Source organism: Emys orbicularis, chromosome 1, assembly GCF_028017835.1.
Source record: "Emys orbicularis isolate rEmyOrb1 chromosome 1, rEmyOrb1.hap1, whole genome shotgun sequence".
NCBI classification, from domain to species: Eukaryota; Metazoa; Chordata; order Testudines; family Emydidae; genus Emys; species Emys orbicularis.
The window spans coordinates 69,270,693-69,288,750 of NC_088683.1; the positions used below are offsets into that span (position 1 = coordinate 69,270,693).

Sequence of the window (18,058 nt, forward strand, 5' to 3'; positions counted from 1 at the left end):
AACAAGTAAGATAGCCATCAACTAAGTTCAGAGGGTTGACTGTATTGTCACCTTATGCTCCTTATCTTCTGGAGGGAATAAGGTGGTTCTTAAGGATGGTCCCTTTGTTTTACTCAATAGCATTTTTTTATATATGGTAGGTTTCCCATCTGTTTCTGTCTATCCAATTGCTGACACTAACTTAGTGTCTGGAGGGCTTTCCAGTTCTATCTGAACACAAATCTGTGTTCTCTATAGGCCACCCAAAGACGTCAGCATTCAGAGTACTAGTTTCTTGCCCAGAGAATGGAGTGAATTCCCATGCAGCCTATCTGCTGCATTATATAGCAGGAATCTGACATAATGTAGTCACACAATACAGTCCCTCATTTTGCAGACCTTCTTTGAGGTGTCAGTATTTCAATGGAAACCCTGCATTTCACTGAATATTGATAAATGCCACAGTGGAACAGTGATTTTGGTGGGAGTCGGGAAAATTGCAGGATTTATTTTAAATTAAGTAGAAGCCTGGCTGTATTTTCTCCAGACACTACAGAGTTAGCACTTTTTTCATTGGGCTGTTTTTGGTAATAGGGTCCTTAAAGCAGATGGACTCTGGATATAAATCTGTCCCATCTAGGTTTCATAAAATTGAGGTTCCAAGTAAAGACAATGTTATTAACCACTATCGTAATATTCAAACAAATAAAAAGCAAATAGCGCCATTAAAAAAAGTTGGTGGAGGGAAAGGAATGAGAGAAATATAGCAGGGACCAACTGTGATTGTTCTTTTCTAAGGGAGGAGATGACAACTTACACTCTTTGCAGGCAGATAAAAATATTTTAGGTACTTTTAAAAAAATTGTGAAATAAGTACTGGGATCAATTTCAGAGTATTTCCATGCTCTGGAACCCTCCTCAGTAAAGCCATGTTTGTTTTACCAACCTGAGAGGCAAAGGTGGTTCATTGAAAGGCAGTTGGTGTATGACTGCAGACACCTGTCAAAATGAGGCCTCAGCCTCTAATATAGCTTGGGCTTATAGCATTAAAAGTTTGAAAAACTAACAGTGTCAGTTTATAGTCCATCCGTCAATTCAGGGCAATGTAAAGAAGGCAAGACTGGTGTAAAATACTGAAAATAAATGTGTGCTGTTGCATACTGAACAAACTGGAAGCTCTGGAGAAGCCCTATGGACAGTGAATTGCAATTGAGTTTATGGTCATGAGAACATGTGTTGCTGCTACAAGGCTACACTGGGATAAAGAAAGATGTAATCTGTGCAAATTGTGCAATTGTAAATTTGTTCTATGTCTAATATGGCAACTGTTGTGGCAAACTGAATGTTCCTTAAAAGGGGAATGTTTGAAAATAGGATTTCATAACTCATGAACTCAATCCTTTAAAAACACATTTTTTCCCCTTAGTTCTGTGAGAGCACCCAGTACTCAAGTATTTTTCATTAAGTATGTAGGTTGATTTATAAAATACACTCCTTATGTGCTACTTAAGTATTTTTGCAACACAAAAGAATTCGGTGTTAAACAAGGTTCAGTAAAATGGATGTAACTAAACAAATAGCAAGTAATCTTAATGACTAAAAGTATAAGACAGTTGTGGATGAAAACAAGAGACATGTCAAAACTGAAGGGAAATCAATTACAATGTAACTAACCTGTAGATAATCTTAAACGAGATTTTTTTTTTTTTTTTTTTTTTTTTTTTTTTTTTTTTTTTTTATATGTAATAGGTCGGGCCTAAAAAATCCAAAACCAAAACAAAAAACCTCTTGCTCTCAAATTTAATGACTGTGTTGTAGGAAGAAGTCAGCTAGTGGTGATATGAATCAGTAAATGCTGCTGTTAGTGATGTGACATTCCATATTCTTGAGATCAGAGCTAGTTTACTGTTAGAAAACTGTTTTTAGAAGTATATGAGAAGCTCGTTAAGGTGGGACAACAGTGGGGATTTCACTCTCCGAAGCCAATCATCCAAGTATGGTAGAAGTGTATTTCTTGTCATCTTGAATGTGCTGCTACTACTATCAGATATCTTGTGAAAACTCTTAGGTTGTAGACAAGTTAGCTGTCCCAGACAAGCAGCAGTGATAGTGGTTGAACTGAACCTACGGCCTAATCAGCACACAGCTGCGGCCCATGTGACCTCCTCAGGGCCATACAGGTAGTATTGGATGAGGCCCACAATGGTAAATGGATTGAGAACCACTGATGTATTCTGTGGGCTGGATGAATCACTACTTGAAAATAAGCATCCTGAAGGTCAAGAGCAGAAAACCAATTCTATGCTTCTAAAGAGTTGATTATGGAAGCTAGTATCACCATTCTGAATTTGAGCTGGTGTCTGAGTTTTAATTGTCTGAGGTCTAGGATATGATGCACTTGCACGTGCGCACGCACACACCTTTTTTTTTTTTTTTTAATAGGGAAGTAGTGTGGCTAGAAATCTTGTCCTCTAAATTCTTGAGTTGGTAATTCTATTGCTTCCTAGCTGAAATAAGGAATCCACTTTCATCCCTCTTCCCCCCCCCCCCCCATGTGAGATTGGTTCTTGCAGAGGGATGGGGAAGGGGACTAAAAAGGGGGCAAAGACTAGAATGTAACGTTATAGTTATTCATGCATAAGATTACCTACATTTAAGACTATTTTATGCAGGAATTGTTTGGCAGAGAATAAGCCATTTCTTCAGCATACAGCTCTTTAAAAGAGTTCTACAAGAGGCAGTGTCCAAGCAGCAATAGGGTTGTCATTTTTAGAGCTAGCCTAATTTGAGTTCTCATTAATACTGAGTTAAATATTAAGTATTAAAAACGGTCCATTTTTGGGCCCCTCCATGTCATTTTTCGAAGTGGGATTTTCACCATCTCCATGACCACTAGAGCTGGATGACATCTTTGCTCTAAGGCTGAGCTCCAGAGTTCTCTGCCTCCACGCTGCGCGCACACAAGATTATTGCAGGAGCTTCTGCAGGATTCTTAAGACTATCAACTGTGTGTATCAAATTCTTCATTGGCTCTGAGGTTTTTCCTCAAAACAACTAAACTTAAAAAAAATTAGGTTGGCTTTCTGAGGAGGGTTTGGAGAACAGCACCTTACCTCCCCATCCTCTCCAGAAATGGCAGACAGCAGGCCACAGGAATTCAGCTCCCAGCTAGCATGTGGGCAAGGTCCATATTGAGACAGTTGAGCAGACTGCATGGAAGCTTCTTTCACAGAGACCAGGCCAGAATCAGTGTCATTAAACTGGGGGTAAGTTTCCCCCTTCCCCAAAACATGGGATCCCTTTTCTTTTTTGCTTGTTCTGAAAGCTGTGAGTTTTCACTGGAGCCTCCTGAATCTTGGGGTAAGACTTGGTCCCACTCCATGACAAACCAGGAGGAAGAAATTCTGGTTTCCAGCCAGTTAGTAGGTGTGGACTGTGCCGAGATGGCTGAGAAGGCTACAAAGCATCCCCCCTTTCCCACAAGCTCTTTTACCTGCAAGGCCACAGCCTCCCTGATACCAATGGGTCACTTGTCTCCAGTGGCCCCAGCTCATACCTCATTCTGTGCAGTCAGTTCTTGCTCAACTTGGACCCAGCAGCAAGGATCACGGGGTAAAATGATTTGAATCCCCTCCTTGGGAGATGAGCCTACTACATCTCCCCTTCTATCCTCCAGAATTCACAAAGGAGGTCATAAAGTGGCTACTCTTTTCCTTGTATAGAAATGAAGGATATATGCCTGCAGACTGTCATTTCAATCTCTCTGGTAATGCACTTTCCCCCTCAGAGGGCTCCTCCCCACTTCTCTCGAAGGTTTGATCCAAGGACTGGTGAAGAATGTTTCTCACACTCAGATCTTAAAAGGAAAGCACAAAGTCTTAAAACCTCTCATGAGTGTCCATCTAGGTCCTCTAGGAGAAATCTCTAAAGTTGAGGCTTTTGAGGGAGGGGGGTCTAACTTCACAGATGCTTATGGATTTTTAGAAAATGAAACACAAACAAAACAACTTGCAAAGTTGAAGAAGATTTGTGGTGTTAATCACCTGATTTGTGGGGGTGTGATTTTAAGATGGAGTGGCAATTCCCTACCTAAAGTCTTCATTAGTCTGCCTAAGGTTAAGCCTGTTGTGACCTCTTTGTTAAAGGGCAGAGTCATACCAACTGAAGGGAGTAATCTTGCTAAACCCGCAGATGAGAATAAGCTGACTCAGACTAAACTTGGATACAGTAGTCTCAGCCTGAGCATTTGGGTGCAGTCTTATTGTGGAGGTCTATGCTTAACTGTTAGCAGCTTGTGACCACGCAGGGGGGAAAAGAAAAACAATCTACTCTAAACTAGAATTCTTTAGTAGCTTTTTTTAGGACTGATGCTTCACCTGATTCTGACTTGCTGTATGTAGTGTTGTTGTAGCCATGTTGGTCCCAGGATATTAGAGAGACAAGGTAGGTGAGGTAATATCTTTTTATTGGTCTGAAGCTCTGTGTAAGCTCAAAAGTTTGTCTCTCTCACCAACAGAAGTTGGTCCAATAAAAGAGATTACTTCATCCACCTTATGTCTCTGACTTGCTGAACATTCAAAGCTTCCAAAGTTGTGTCCCGGGGGCAGCTATGGCTGTATTTGAAGAAACTGGAATTACAGGTTAAACTCTGATATCCTTCCAAATATCTTGTTGTAAGCATTTTGGGAGCATAGAAGCAAAGCAGACTCTGAGACTTTAGACAAGGGAATAATTCCCTCCTAGTGAGAGAGACTTCAAATTACCTTATCTCAGCAGGTATTTCCTTTGAAGCCAATCCTCCTCCAGATTCCAGCATAGATATTACAATTGGGAAGCGGCCATTCTCTCTCGTGGACTTAGAAGACCATCCAGCCCCGAAAGCTTCTCTTGTTTTTTTTTGGTTTCCCAAGTTTGGGAAGAACTCCCTCCCCTGAGCAGGGATGCTTCAGGGTGGGCCCTGATCTAGAAGTGAATCACCTCCAGAGAATAGGAGCTTGAGATAATCAGGGAAGGATATTCAGTAGAACTCACTTATTGTCCTAGGGAGAAGTTTATCTTTTACTCACAGTAAATTAAAACAAATCCGCACTATCAGCAAGAACCTTTGTAGCATCAGAAGATGAAGCGTGCAATAGTCCATCTCCCATACATTGAAACAATAAGAACCAGTTCTGTGAGAGAGGAATATTTTGGAAGAGGCAAAAGATTCTTTGTGGTACAAATTTTTAGATCTCTGGTCCCTCAGCAAGTCCAGAAGGAGATCATATATTCCAGTTAGAAATACTAAAATCATTATTGCAGCATTTTCTTTCCAAGACTTTGGAATATGAAAATAAACCTCCCACGGCTCTACTGAAGATATGATTGGGGAGACTTGCCCAGAGATACTTTAGTTTCTGCTACAACAAAGTATCCTTTTTTGAACTTCTAACTTCTACATGGATATTCACTAATGCCATTTCATTCCTTCCTTCTACTGAAAGGGATACACGTTTACCCTAGTCTGGACAGTCTTCTCATCATATTACACTGGACCCAGCGCCATTGATAAAAAGTCTTCAGAAACATGGCTTTGAGCAAACAGGTGTGAAGAGCCAATTACAGCCTTCACAAAACTCTAGCATCTAAGTTATTGTCCGGGACAATCTTTATTTGGGGGCGGCAGGAGGGAGAGAAATGAAAATAGTGTCTTATTTGCCAAACATTAGCACATCTCTCATAGGAAAAATCTGACTCAGCTCCTGGGCTAGTTGGTCTTGTGTGTATGCCTGGCACAATTCTTGCTTCGCTTCGAGACAGCAATTGCAACAAAATAGTATATAAAGTTCTTGGTCCAGATCCAGTATTGGTATCTCAATGAACTCATTCTTAATATTATTTAACAGTTGCCTGATGTTGGGTCTGGAGGAACTGGTCATCTGCACAGATACCAGACCCCATGTAAGGGGAACATAGCTGGACTCCTAGTTGACTTGGGAGAGGAATATAGCCTGAAAACGAGAAATGGAGTATAACCTGTCTCGTTCTGTGGGCTGTCAAGCTTACTCCTGCATTTCCAGCATTTTTGATTCTTTGGAAACATAGTCTGTATGTGCCTGCTAAGACTGAAGATCTTCAGCCCTGCTGGAAGAAGTATTCTTGCTTGTGCCCTCGGCAGAAACATGCATGTATGCTCACTTGCTCTCCCTCCCTCCCCCCATGGTTCTACACAAAGAAGGAAAGTCGGCATCTGAAGATGCACTTAGAACCAAAGGAATGCAGTTTAGATCAGCTAGCCTTTCTGTGCTTCACGAGTCAGGCTTAAAGCCTATTTATGAACCCATTTACATCCAACTTCAGTTGGAAAGCCAAGAGGTATCATGTGAGCTGCACACTCAAAAGCGGAGGCTGTGGTCCCCATATCTGTGAAAGTGGGCTAAAAGTCTCTTGTTTTGTTTTGTTTCCTTCCTATCCCCAACCTCCTGCAGCCACTGAGGATCAAAATGGTAACAGATTGTGAAGGAGCAGACTACAGTGATTACACCTCATTAACCCTCACGCCTTGGTTCCTAGACCTGACCCATTGGAACCTCGTCTCAGACCCCACCCCTGCTTCTTGTGCCCCTCCCCCTTCGACCCAATACTGCAACAGGGACCCATCTTGAACCAATATCCAGTGCTGCCTAATCAGTCAGCTGGGAAGCAGATAGAATGAGCATCTGTAATTCTTTCCTAAGAAGTTGATAAACATTCTCCTAGAGAGAGAAGGTGGGTGAGGTAATATCTTTTATTGGATCAACTTCTGTTGGTGAAAGAAACAAGCTTTCAAGCTACACAGAGCAATTCAGGTCACATTCTGGGGTACAATCCAGCCCAGTGAGGGTTGTCACTGCCTGCCCTGTAACCATGAGTGCCTCAAAATGCCTTTCTGCTGTAGCTCTCTTGACGGGGCGTTTCAAACCAGCACACAAGCATGCACCGAGTAGCTGTGTTAAGAAGCTCGGGTTCAGCGCTCTAATTCCAGTAGCCTGCTTGTTACACCACTGCCACTCTGGCTTCCATCAGCCTTGGTTACATTTGGGAAGAAGAGCTCTGTGTAGCTCAAAAGTGTTTTTTTTCACCAATAAAAGATACTACCTCACCTACTTTGTGTCTCTAATGTCCTGGAACCAGTGTGGCTACAACAATGAGCATTAGCCTGCTAAACCCAGGATTGAGAGTTCAATCCTTGAGGGGGCCATTTAGGGATCTGGGGCAAAAATCTGTCTGGGGGTTGGGCCTGCTTTGAGCAGGGGTTTGGACTAGATGACCTCCTGAGGTCACTTCCAACCCTAATAGTCTATGAATTCTATAACAGTGCAAAAAACATTCTCCTAGCATTTTGGAGGAAATTCACAAATGATGTCTGTGTATCATATCATGTGGTGTTTATATATTGGTGTTACAAGGGATACATATCAGGGAAAGTCAGATGACGCAAAGGACAGTGTTGGTTAGTTTTTTTTTTTTTTTTTTTGCAAGACACCCTGACCATGGATGTCAAGGTCAACACTTTTTTGTTTTAGAACAGTGGTCCCCAAACTTTCCATGGTTGCCCCCCCCCCCCCCTGCCCAAGCCAGGGCCAGAAGCAGGGCCACTGCTCCCGGGGAGAGGGGCGGGTGCGGACAAGGGTAATGGGGGGCCATGGCTGAGGTCAGGAGCGGAGCCAGGATTGGGGAGCTGCGGTGGTCGGAGGCCAAGACTGGGAGTGGGGCTGGGGCAGGGCTGGAGCAGAGCTGGGGATGAAGAGGGGTTGGGGGGCACTCCCTCCCTGCCCCCCGTGGGGGCTGGCCCCAGGCCCCATTGTGACCCCTGAATGTTCCTCTATGCCCCTCTGGGGGGAGACCCCCACAGTTTGGGGACTACTGTTTTAGAAAGACAAGTCAGTTTCTGTTGGCATATTGCACTGTAAGAAAGGCATAAGAATCTCTCATTATTGCGATATAATAGATTCCTAACAACCGCCACTTTTATCAGTCCTCTGGCAATATGCAGGCTCTTGGCATGAATTTAATCTATGTCCTACAAGTTCTAATAGAACTACCTTTCAGTCTCACAGTTGGGTAGGTGCCTTTCCCTTCTCACTCAAAGTATCTTGCTTATTCACCACTTTCTTGTCCAAGAGAGTTTGTTTTTGGTAGGATCTCGATGAAACCTGACTTATACTTTCTCTCAAACGTGGTTTTGTGAATTAGCCAGCCCTCCATCCCCAAGGTCACGACAATCTTTCTTATATAATAGGACGTTTTATATTGCCCTTCTGGTTGAATCCAGACATCCTAAGGAAGTAGAAATGCATTAAGTTAGATGTGAACAGAGCCTACAGATAAAGATGTTCATAGCAGAGGCATTCAACACTCTTCTCCTTTTGTTTCTGTGCACTCTGTGAAAAGAGTAGTGACTTTTTTGTGGATGGAAATCTTAAAAGGAAATCCATAAGGCTGCTACAGAGTTTTCCATCAACTTTTTCAGACACTAGAGTTGACCTCCTGCAGCATTTGGTAGAAGGGTGTTAAGGATTACTGGGGTACCCTGTTCTGTAAATTCCTTTTTAGTTCTACAGGAGTAAATGGAATCCTCCTTCCCAAGGGATTATTTGCTGCTTCCCACTGTGAAGTCTCTTGATATGGAAGGGACTGGAAGGGAAAATTCTGTCTTATCCATGAATTCTCATTCGAGGAACCTCCATGTTGCAGTCTGACTCTCCCTCAGAGAATTGATTAATGTCCAGTTCTCCCCCTCCCCCCGACTATTGTTTCAAGCCTCTTAAGAAAGTAAACAGAAGAAGGTATTCTTCCAGGAAATTTCTAAATTTCTTGTCAAGGCTCTGCTGCAAATGGTTTGTGTTGACTAGCACTTGCAAACTTTTATATAGATTCCAAAACTGGAAAAAAAAATACTCTCCAGAATGATCGTTAGTTCTTCCTGAGGTGTGCCGAAGCCCATGCTCAGGGAAGAGATTTAGTATGCTTCTCCTTGCCATAGAGATGGGGACTGCCCTACTACAAAGACCTGACATGGAGGGTTCTAGAAAGAAAACTCACAGGTAAGACCGAATTTTCCCTTTCCAGTGAAGGGACTTGAAATACTGTACACTAAATTTGGAGTCTGAACAGGTTGCAGACTCAAAAACTTGTTTTTTCTTGTTTCAAGAATTTAAAAAAAATAACCGGCCTTTTTTGTTCATTCCCTTACATAATTCATTGTTGGTGTTACCACTGGTATTTTCATCAGAATTCTTCCGTTAAATTAGTGTTTCCCAATCTTGGGACACTGCTTGTGTAGGGAAAGCCTGGGCCGGGCCGGTTTGTTTACCTGCTACGTCCGCAGGTTCGGCCGATTGCGGCTCCCATTGGCCATGGTTCGCTGCTCTAGGCCAATGGGAGCTGCTGGAAGCGGTGGCCAGTACGTCCCTCGGCCTGCGCTGCTTCCAGCAGCTCCCATTGGCCTGGAGCAGTGAACCGTGGCCAGTGGGAGTCACGATCTGCCGAACCTGCGGACGCGGCAGGTAAACAAACTGTCCCGTCCCATCAGGGGCTTTCCCTACACAAGCGGTGTCCCAAGTTTGGGAAACACTGCGTTAAATATAATTGACAGCCGTGTTTTTTTCACATACTTGCCCAGGATTTTAAAATGATTTCCAGTTTTAAAAGTCAAGTTATGATTTTACCAAGAAGAATCTGAAAGAAGAAAAATATGTTTAGTCATCTGCTTTGTGATTGTGCTACAGTAGCATACTTAATTTAACCTGAAAAGTGAGCAAACCAGACACTTAATAAAAATGTGATAAAATGACAGTTTACTCTGTAGCTAAAAGAGCAGTTTTGTAACGTGAGTTTGAAAATTATTTGAGGTATTGTTGTATTTCAGTTTAAGTAGAAGTAACTGTCCAGCAGGCAATGACTTGAATTCACTGCCCAGAGGGGATGCCATGAAATAGAATTATTCCCAGGTTCAATCCACATCACAAACATAACATGTTTTTCCAGTTATTCAACTTTCCTCCTTCAAAATCTCAAGGATTTATCTTGAAGCTTCAAATGCAACTAATTTCCAAATTTTTGTTTAATGAGCTGGCCCTAGAATTAAACTATGGTGTTTAAGTGGGACTACAAATAGAATGTAGTCCTTTTCTTGTTTTGACAACAGGCAGTTGTGAAAACCCAGTTAAGTATTTCTGAAGCCTTTGACCATGGTAGTACTACTGCAACTGAAAATTCTTAATTGTAACATTCAAGGAGTGCTTGTAAGCTTTTTGGCATTGCATGTTAAATATTTGCTTTCAATTCTGGTACAAACGTAGTAAATTAATTGTTGGCTAACTAGTTTAGAGTTTAGACAAACCATGACTTTCATTTTACTGTTTTAATATGATACTTATTTTGAGAAAAAAATATTTAGGAATGGGAAGAATTAAAACTGTTTGAGGATTTGATCCTTGTTCTATTACATTTGTATTTTCTTGGATTTTAGTACCCAGGTATCCCAGCATTAGTTATATTATTAAAATGTGTACTGTAATGTAAATTAGTTTATCAAAAACATTGTTTATCCAGTATCTCAAATTAACTGTTAAGGAAATGCACGTAGTGGAAAAAATAGTTTGTTAGCTTCATTCTCTTCACTCTTTTTGGCCACAAATTTGCAGTCCTAATGGAATTCCTAAGTTTAAAAACCAACAAACAAAAAAACCTCACACATTACACACAGCTGGGTGTCTTGTGGAAAAATGTGATTGTGTAATTTAAAACTGTATCATAATGCATGAATACAAGGTGGCAAGATGAAATGATATCAAGATTAGAAGATGAGACGCATGGGGGGCAGAGGTAGTGAAGTTTATGTAGTCTAGTAAAGAAGATTGTGAGGAGGACATGAGTTTACAAATAACTAAGTTACAGTGAAAGCTAGAGTAGGCAGACTTCAGGTTGGGTGTTAGGCAGTTGTCCCTGAAAGAGCAATTTGAATGGAAAATTTAATGCAATTATATAAATCATTTATACATCCTCACTTGCTGCAAGGCTTTGATATTGACTACCACATGTCTTCGAGGCAACAACATAGCCATGTTAACCATGTTTGCACTATATAAATTTCTTTCAGTATGTTTGTGTGTATACACACACCTAAATGTACAGCATATAAACTGTGATCATCCTACATCTCTGCACAATTCATATTTTATTGAAGTTCAGCAAAGCTTGTGCAGTTTTGTATGTAATTGTAGTGTCTTAAATGTGATCACTCAAGTTTTTGTTATAGTCTAATGAAAAACAAGCAGTGTTATGATACTCTGCTTTTGAATGTCCACTGTGGCGACTTTACTTTTTAATCTATATAATTTAAAGATGGGGTCATCCATACTATCCCTAATTATTAATTTGTATTACCGTGGCACCTAGGAGCCTTGCCATGGATCAGGACCCTGTTGTGCTAAGCACTGTAAAAATACAGGAAAAAAAAGACAGTCCCTGTCCCAAAGAGCTTACAATCTAAGTTACACAGCAGATGTCGTCTAAAGATTTATAAATGAGTACAAGGGAACAATGAGACCGCATTGGTCAGCTTGATAAACAGTGCCACCAACAGCCTAACCATTGTCAAGTTTTTGTAGGCATCACATCAAAGGAGAGTTTCAAGGAGGGAGTTGAAAGTGGTTAATGGGGTAGCTTTACAGATGTTCCCAGGGGGTACCTCCCAAGAGTGAAGGACAACATGGGAGAAAGCACAAAGGTGCTTGTTTGAAAACAGGTGGGCAGTGGAAGTTGGTATCATGGCCCAATTGAAGGCGGGAGTCAACCTTTCAATAGTAAGTGAGATGATCATTCGTGAAGGGCCTTGTAAGTGAAGACAAACCGCTTATGTTGTGATAGAGAAGGAGAACCCAGTGCAGGGTTGCAAGGAGGGTTGACATGCTAAGAATACCCATTGATACTATCCTACACGTTCTGTAGGACAAGGAATAAGAGACATACATGCTCCTCTGTGCAGCCTCCCCAGTGTGTCTGTTAGCTCCTGCTATACACCATGTGTCTGTGTATCAGGTACTTCCCTTCTCTCAAGTAGTTGGGGTGTGGGTAGCAAGTGGGTATAGTCCCCCATTGCAATGGTTCTCAACCTTTCCAGACTATTGTAGTCTTTTCTGGACTCTGAATTCCAAACCCCACCGCCTGGGGCTGAAGCATGTAACTTAGCTTTGCGGGGGCCCCTGTGGCGTGAGGCCCAAGCAGTTGCCATACTTGCCACCCCCTAATGCCAGCCCTGCACTTGCAATCCCACCATAACCTCTCCCGTGACTCCTCTGGGGCTCATGACTCCCAGGTTGAAAAACACTGATCTAGATGAATTGACATAATCCCTGGAAGATCTCTATGTACCCTGGTTGAGAACCACTGCTCCAGTGCACCAGTATTAGCAGATTTCTTCTCCCTGCAAGCAAGATGGGAGCAGGAAATGTATTGTGACTCTGAGACCCTGGGGTCCTTCTGGGGCAGCACCGTTGTGCAAAGATTTGCCTCTTACACAAAACTGTACCTAAAGCAGTCTAGCCCTATACAATGCCTCCAAAATACAGTGTTGACTATGTATAAATGCACATTAATAGCAAGTTTTTGCTGAAGGAAAGTATGTATAAAGACAAGTTGTTCAACTTTTCCCCTCCTCACTTTTATATTTTTAGTTCAAGTGGTTGCTAATGTGAGAAGACAACATGCCATTTTGAAGTATGACAGAAGTCCTGATGCTGCAGCAGAGGCTAGGAATATTAATGGCCAAATCTAGGTGAGTGAATTTAGTTAAGTTCTACCAGTTCTCAAGCTTCCATACTGTGGGCCTTTTAACCTCAATTCCACACGGTCCCTGAAATAGCTTTAAGTGCTCTGTGTCCTAAAACATTAAGGAGGCAAAACCATAAACTCCTCTGACTATTGGATTATATTTCCCTTCTCCCTTTTTGTATGTCTATTTATTTCCTCTTCTTGGGGGGGTAGTGTTGAAAATTAAGTACCAGATCTCTTCACTTCATCTGCAACTCCCATTGCTCTATATGTGCAAGTCACACTTCCCCATTGTAACTGAAACAGCTCTGCACCCATCTGGAAGTGCTCTGTGGACCACAGAGCGAGCCCTTCTGTTGTAAATGTGTTTATTTGTATTAACTTTAATATCTATCTGCATTATAGCTACCTTTCATAATTGTTTTCAATAATACTTCCTCAAAATAAATGAGCAGCATCAATAGACTACAGCAGGGGTTCTCAAACTGGGGGTCGGGACCTCTCAGGGGGTCACGAGGTTATTACATGGGGGGGTCGTGAGCTGTCGGCCTAAACCCTGCTTTTCCTCCAGCATTTATAATGGTGTTAAATATATAAAAAAGTGTTTTTAATTTATAAGGGGGGTCGCACTCAGAGGCTTGCTATGCAAAAGGAGTCACCAGTAAAAAAGTTTGAGAGCCCCTCCCCCAGTTCCAGTGTCCCTGGATGAGCTTCTGTGCTATGTCTCCAAGGGCACTCCCAATACTGGGATGCTTTGAAGGCTGGAGAGGTCCCTGATGTAGCTCAGACATCCCTGGGGCCTGTCTAAGTTAGGGCAGCCTTCCAGAGCTGCCCTAGGGACTTGTGCTGCCTGCTACTGGGACACCGTCCTGGTGCATACTCCTTATAACTGGAGTTTGCGTAAGGATCCATAGGCTATCTCCATGGTGCCTGTGCTGGGGAAACTCTCCCTGAGCCAGAACTGGGCCTTTTAGAGCCTTTTGGCCCAGTGTGAATAGTTTGGAGAGGGGTGAGGGTCTCACCAAGAAACGTTTCCGAATGTTGTCATGGGAATTCAATTCACAGCTCAAATGAGTCTATTTGGTTACTGCAAATTTTACTTATGGCAGGATTCTTACAACCTTGTATGGACATTTTTTTCCCCAGTCAAATTGTTAGAAAATAATTTTTAAAAATGGCATGTTATCATTATGTAATGTTTTAATATTTTTATAACCGCTTGTGTGACTGCTGCAAAATACATCAGACATTTGTCATCTCAAGGAGAAATATTAGTGCATTTGGTTTTGTTGTGTCAATGAGATGTATATATGGTTAGTGGCTGTTATTGGGGTGTCTGAAAATTAATTTTAAGTTTAAAAAGGGATTTAAATTAAATCGGTATATTTTTAAAAAGAAATGTATTTAAAATTGACAAGCTATCCTAAACTTACTAAAATCTATTAAAAATCATTTAATTAAAAAAAATCAGTCCATATTAGATGCTGAAGTTTAAAAGGTAGTCAGAACACTGACTTGGAGAAAGTCACTGATTAAATACCTAGAACCAAAGTGTGTTGAAATGTGAAACCAACTCTTGATAGCAGTAGTCTCTTCTGCGGATAGAGAGAAAATATTTTCTTCAAATCAGTTTATTCAACTAGTTTTAGTTCAGTGACAAGTTCATTCAAAGTTAAGAAACTGGTTGGGAATCAAAAAAGCAGGAAAACTTGTTTTCCTCTTCCAATCTATGAACAAAAATAAGATATGAGAGAGTGAGATCGACTAGTTTTAAAATCTTGAAAGACATGGTGACCAGAAACTATTAGTTCAATTCACTAACTACAAGTACTTATTTTGTTTAATCAAATTTAAATACAAAACATGTTTTGGTAAACTTACTTTTCCCCTTAGATATCTATCATATTCAGGGTAGTTTTATTTAATCAAAAACAGAATTTTAAAATTTTATTAATTGAATTGCAATTTTCGTCCAAATACAACTTGACTCAAATCATGAGTAAAATATTAATCTAGTAAATAAATTCATCATTAACTATTTTCTAACGTAATGTAATGTAAAAATTAATCTGAAATGTTAAGCTATATAATTGCTTAAATAAATATGAACAGATATAATGTATACTCCTGATTAGCAACAAGTACCAAATTTAGTGTAAAGGCTATATTTAGTAGTTGCAAATTAATGTGTTTTTAATGATTACATCAACCAGTAAGAACCATCTTTGTTAGGAAAATAAAAAGAACAAATGCAAAAAAAAAAAAAAAGACCTTAAATCAAGCTTTCCTGCTTGCTGATTTAAATCATGATTAAAATTGTTGATGTAAATGTCTTCGATTTAAATCAGTCCACCCTGGGTATTCTTGGGTTCCCTTCCCCCAAGTAAATTACCACTTTCTTTTTTGGCTCTAGAGAGTACATGGTCTTCTAAAGAAGCCATGGGTAGCTGCTGTAGCTGTCCAGATAAAGAGACTGTCCCAGACAACCATCGAAACAAGTTTAAGGTAAGCAGTTGATTTTTTGTGTTGCAAACTATTTTGTCATTCCCTTGCAAAATAGAATCCAGATATAAGAATTGGAATGAAGAAAGTGTTTGTAATGTTTATGAAAATCAAGCCATCAGAGACTTACCAGTTTATATGGCTAAGAATTCTTCTTTATCCGTAAGGAGCCCTATATTAGGTCCAGTAAAAGGAATATTTTAAACATGTCTGGTTTTGAGTAGTGATGGATATTCATAGACCTTTGGTCTTCTGTAAGGTGAAAAGCCATGTGTCTTAGGCAATTCTTGGGTGGTGTATCTCCATTTAAACAGAAGGTCAGTATTAATGTAACATTTTTGAGAAAACTTGCTTTACTTGAAGAAGTAGTAGTGGTATTTCCAAGTCCTTGTTGTCACATGCAAAGAATTCCTAGGAGTTTTAGGCCTGCAGATACTTTTATGCATGAGCTTAACCTTAACCATAAGTAGTCCTATTGACTGCAATGGTCTCATGTTGCCCAGTTACACAAGATTGATATTTGATTTTCTGTCCCAGTCTGTCTCACCGAGATCCCAGGAGAATGAGGGCGAGTGGCTATACTTTCCATCATGAACAGTGACTCTTGCAGACAACTTAAGGGGATGCTGTTAAATACCACATTAGTGTCTGGACATTTTTATTTACTTTTGTTACAAATAGCACCTAATAACCGAAAGATCAGAGACTTTATTTCTGTTTTTTCAATTTGTGCTTTGACAGCATTTTGTTTGGTAGTCAGTTTCTCTTTTCCCCCTATACAGTTAACTCCTGTGTTGTTTGTGTGAGTCTTTTACTTAAAAACCAGGGAGAGAAAAAAAGAGACTATTTGCGAAACCACAGAAAATGTCAGGAGCCTCAGTGGCAGGTGAAACAACTTCTCCTTTTTAAAAATGGACTAGATTTCAATTTGACAATATCTCTTTTTAAGAAGAAAATTAATTCTAACCAGTTTTTTTTATTGAGTAAGGAGTGGTTAGGACAAAAGGCACTGAAATAGGGGCTGTTACACTGTGAATAAATGTGGGAATTGTCCAAGTTCTATCAGGGATAAAGAGGGTGCGGTGACAGTTTTAATGTGCACATTACATATAAAAAATACAGGCTTAGATTTTATTGGACTTACCCTTTCTGCTTCAAACGTCTGTAGTGTTGAGGTAACAAGTTACAGTAATGATTTGCGCCTTTTGATACACACTGCTTTAAACATACACTTCTTTTTTTAAAAAAAGAGGCAAATACTCTCATCTAGAGAATTAGCACTTCCTGACTTGCTCTTATACAAAAATGTTTTATTTTCAAAAATAGTTAAACCTGTAATGTTTTGTATCTCACCAGCAGCTATAAACTTTTTTCAAATTTGTATTTGATGGGTCAGATGCTGTATGTTAATGAAATATCCAAGAAGCTTATATAATGGTATATAACTCTTATTTTAAAGGTCATTAATGTAGATGATGATGGTAATGAACTGGGTTCTGGCGTAATGGAACTTACAGATACAGAACTAATTTTATACACCCGTAAACGGGATTCCGTAAAATGGCACTACCTCTGTCTCCGTCGCTACGGCTATGATTCAAATCTCTTTTCTTTTGAAAGTGGTCGACGATGTCAAACTGGACAAGGTAGGTAGCACCTATATGTGTGTATATATAAGTATTTTAGCAACCTATTTCACAAGTCTGTAAATGAAATGCAGCTCACTCAGTTTTGCCTTCTTGAGAGCAAGAATGGAAAGAGTGGGTTTTTTCTCCTTGAATGTAGGCATCACAGAAAAATCTTATAAGTAGCACTTTGGGGAACAGTTCTGGTTAAATGGCCAGCATTTTAAATAGGGTGCGCCTGATTGCTCTGGAGCAGTTTGTCTGCACTATATGAAAGAAGATCTGGGAGACTTCTAGTTTCTGAAATCACCAAAGACTTGGAATATTTTGTACTCCTTTGCTGAGATCACTAATCAGTTTAGGAGCTGATTTAATGGGTTTTGTAGAGGGTTGCAGCCAACTCTCCTTGCTCGAAGTGTTGACTTTTCTGATGTTTCTCATTTTGGGGAAGGAGAAATATAAAAATGAAGATTTCAGAGAAGCCTTTCTGAAAACTAACAGATTATTTTAGCTGAATTCATCACTACACCTGTTATGAGGGCAGCAAGTGGGGGGCGGGGGGGAGAAAGAGGGAAGTATAATAAACCTGAGCACTTGCATGATCAGGTCTGTCTGCCTTGTTTATTTTTAAACATAGTATTTAAAACACATACTTGCATTTTCTATCCTTCTCCCTTAAAAAAAAAATACAATTTTTTTTATAAAAGCCAAAACATCAGTGAAATCATACTTTTTCCTAAATTCTGTTTTTATTTTAAATATGAAGCACTTAATTTCAGCACATTTGAGAAGAATGAGGGAAAGGTGGCTCCTACTATTCCATTCCCTTAATCCTGAGCTGACTGGGGAGTCAAAATGGCTCCCAGTTGAAGGGCCAAACAGCTACACTAAGTTACACCCACTGCAGCAGTCCCTATGTGACAGCTGCACTGGTCAAGGAACAGGTGAAGTACCGTGTGCTCCATGACACCATTTCTATGCTTCCCTATCCCTGACGCACCACCTTCATAAAGGTATTGGGGTGGTGGCTACCCCATCTCCGACGTTCAAGAATTCCTCTGTGTCAAGGGGAATCTATGGCTACCCGTTCATTGCAGCTTCTTGCAGCGCAGTGCAGCCAGACGGGCTGGAGATCTGGCTTGAAGTGTTGATTAACT

The 18,058-nt window shown here is 40.5% G+C and overlaps 1 protein-coding gene across 2 annotated transcripts in view; it reads left to right on the forward strand.

Annotated features, from left to right (window-relative positions):
- The window catches only part of FRS2 (fibroblast growth factor receptor substrate 2), an 87,416-nt gene that overhangs the window by 51,436 nt on the left and 17,922 nt on the right, over positions 1 to 18,058 (forward strand). For both annotated transcript variants that reach the window (XM_065414614.1, XM_065414621.1), the window contains exons 2-4: positions 12,678 to 12,778; positions 15,188 to 15,279; positions 16,736 to 16,922. In XM_065414614.1, the coding sequence (XP_065270686.1) occupies positions 15,214 to 15,279; positions 16,736 to 16,922 (253 nt within the window). In that variant the 5' untranslated portion in view covers positions 12,678 to 12,778; positions 15,188 to 15,213. The remainder of the gene's footprint in view (positions 1 to 12,677; positions 12,779 to 15,187; positions 15,280 to 16,735; positions 16,923 to 18,058) is intronic.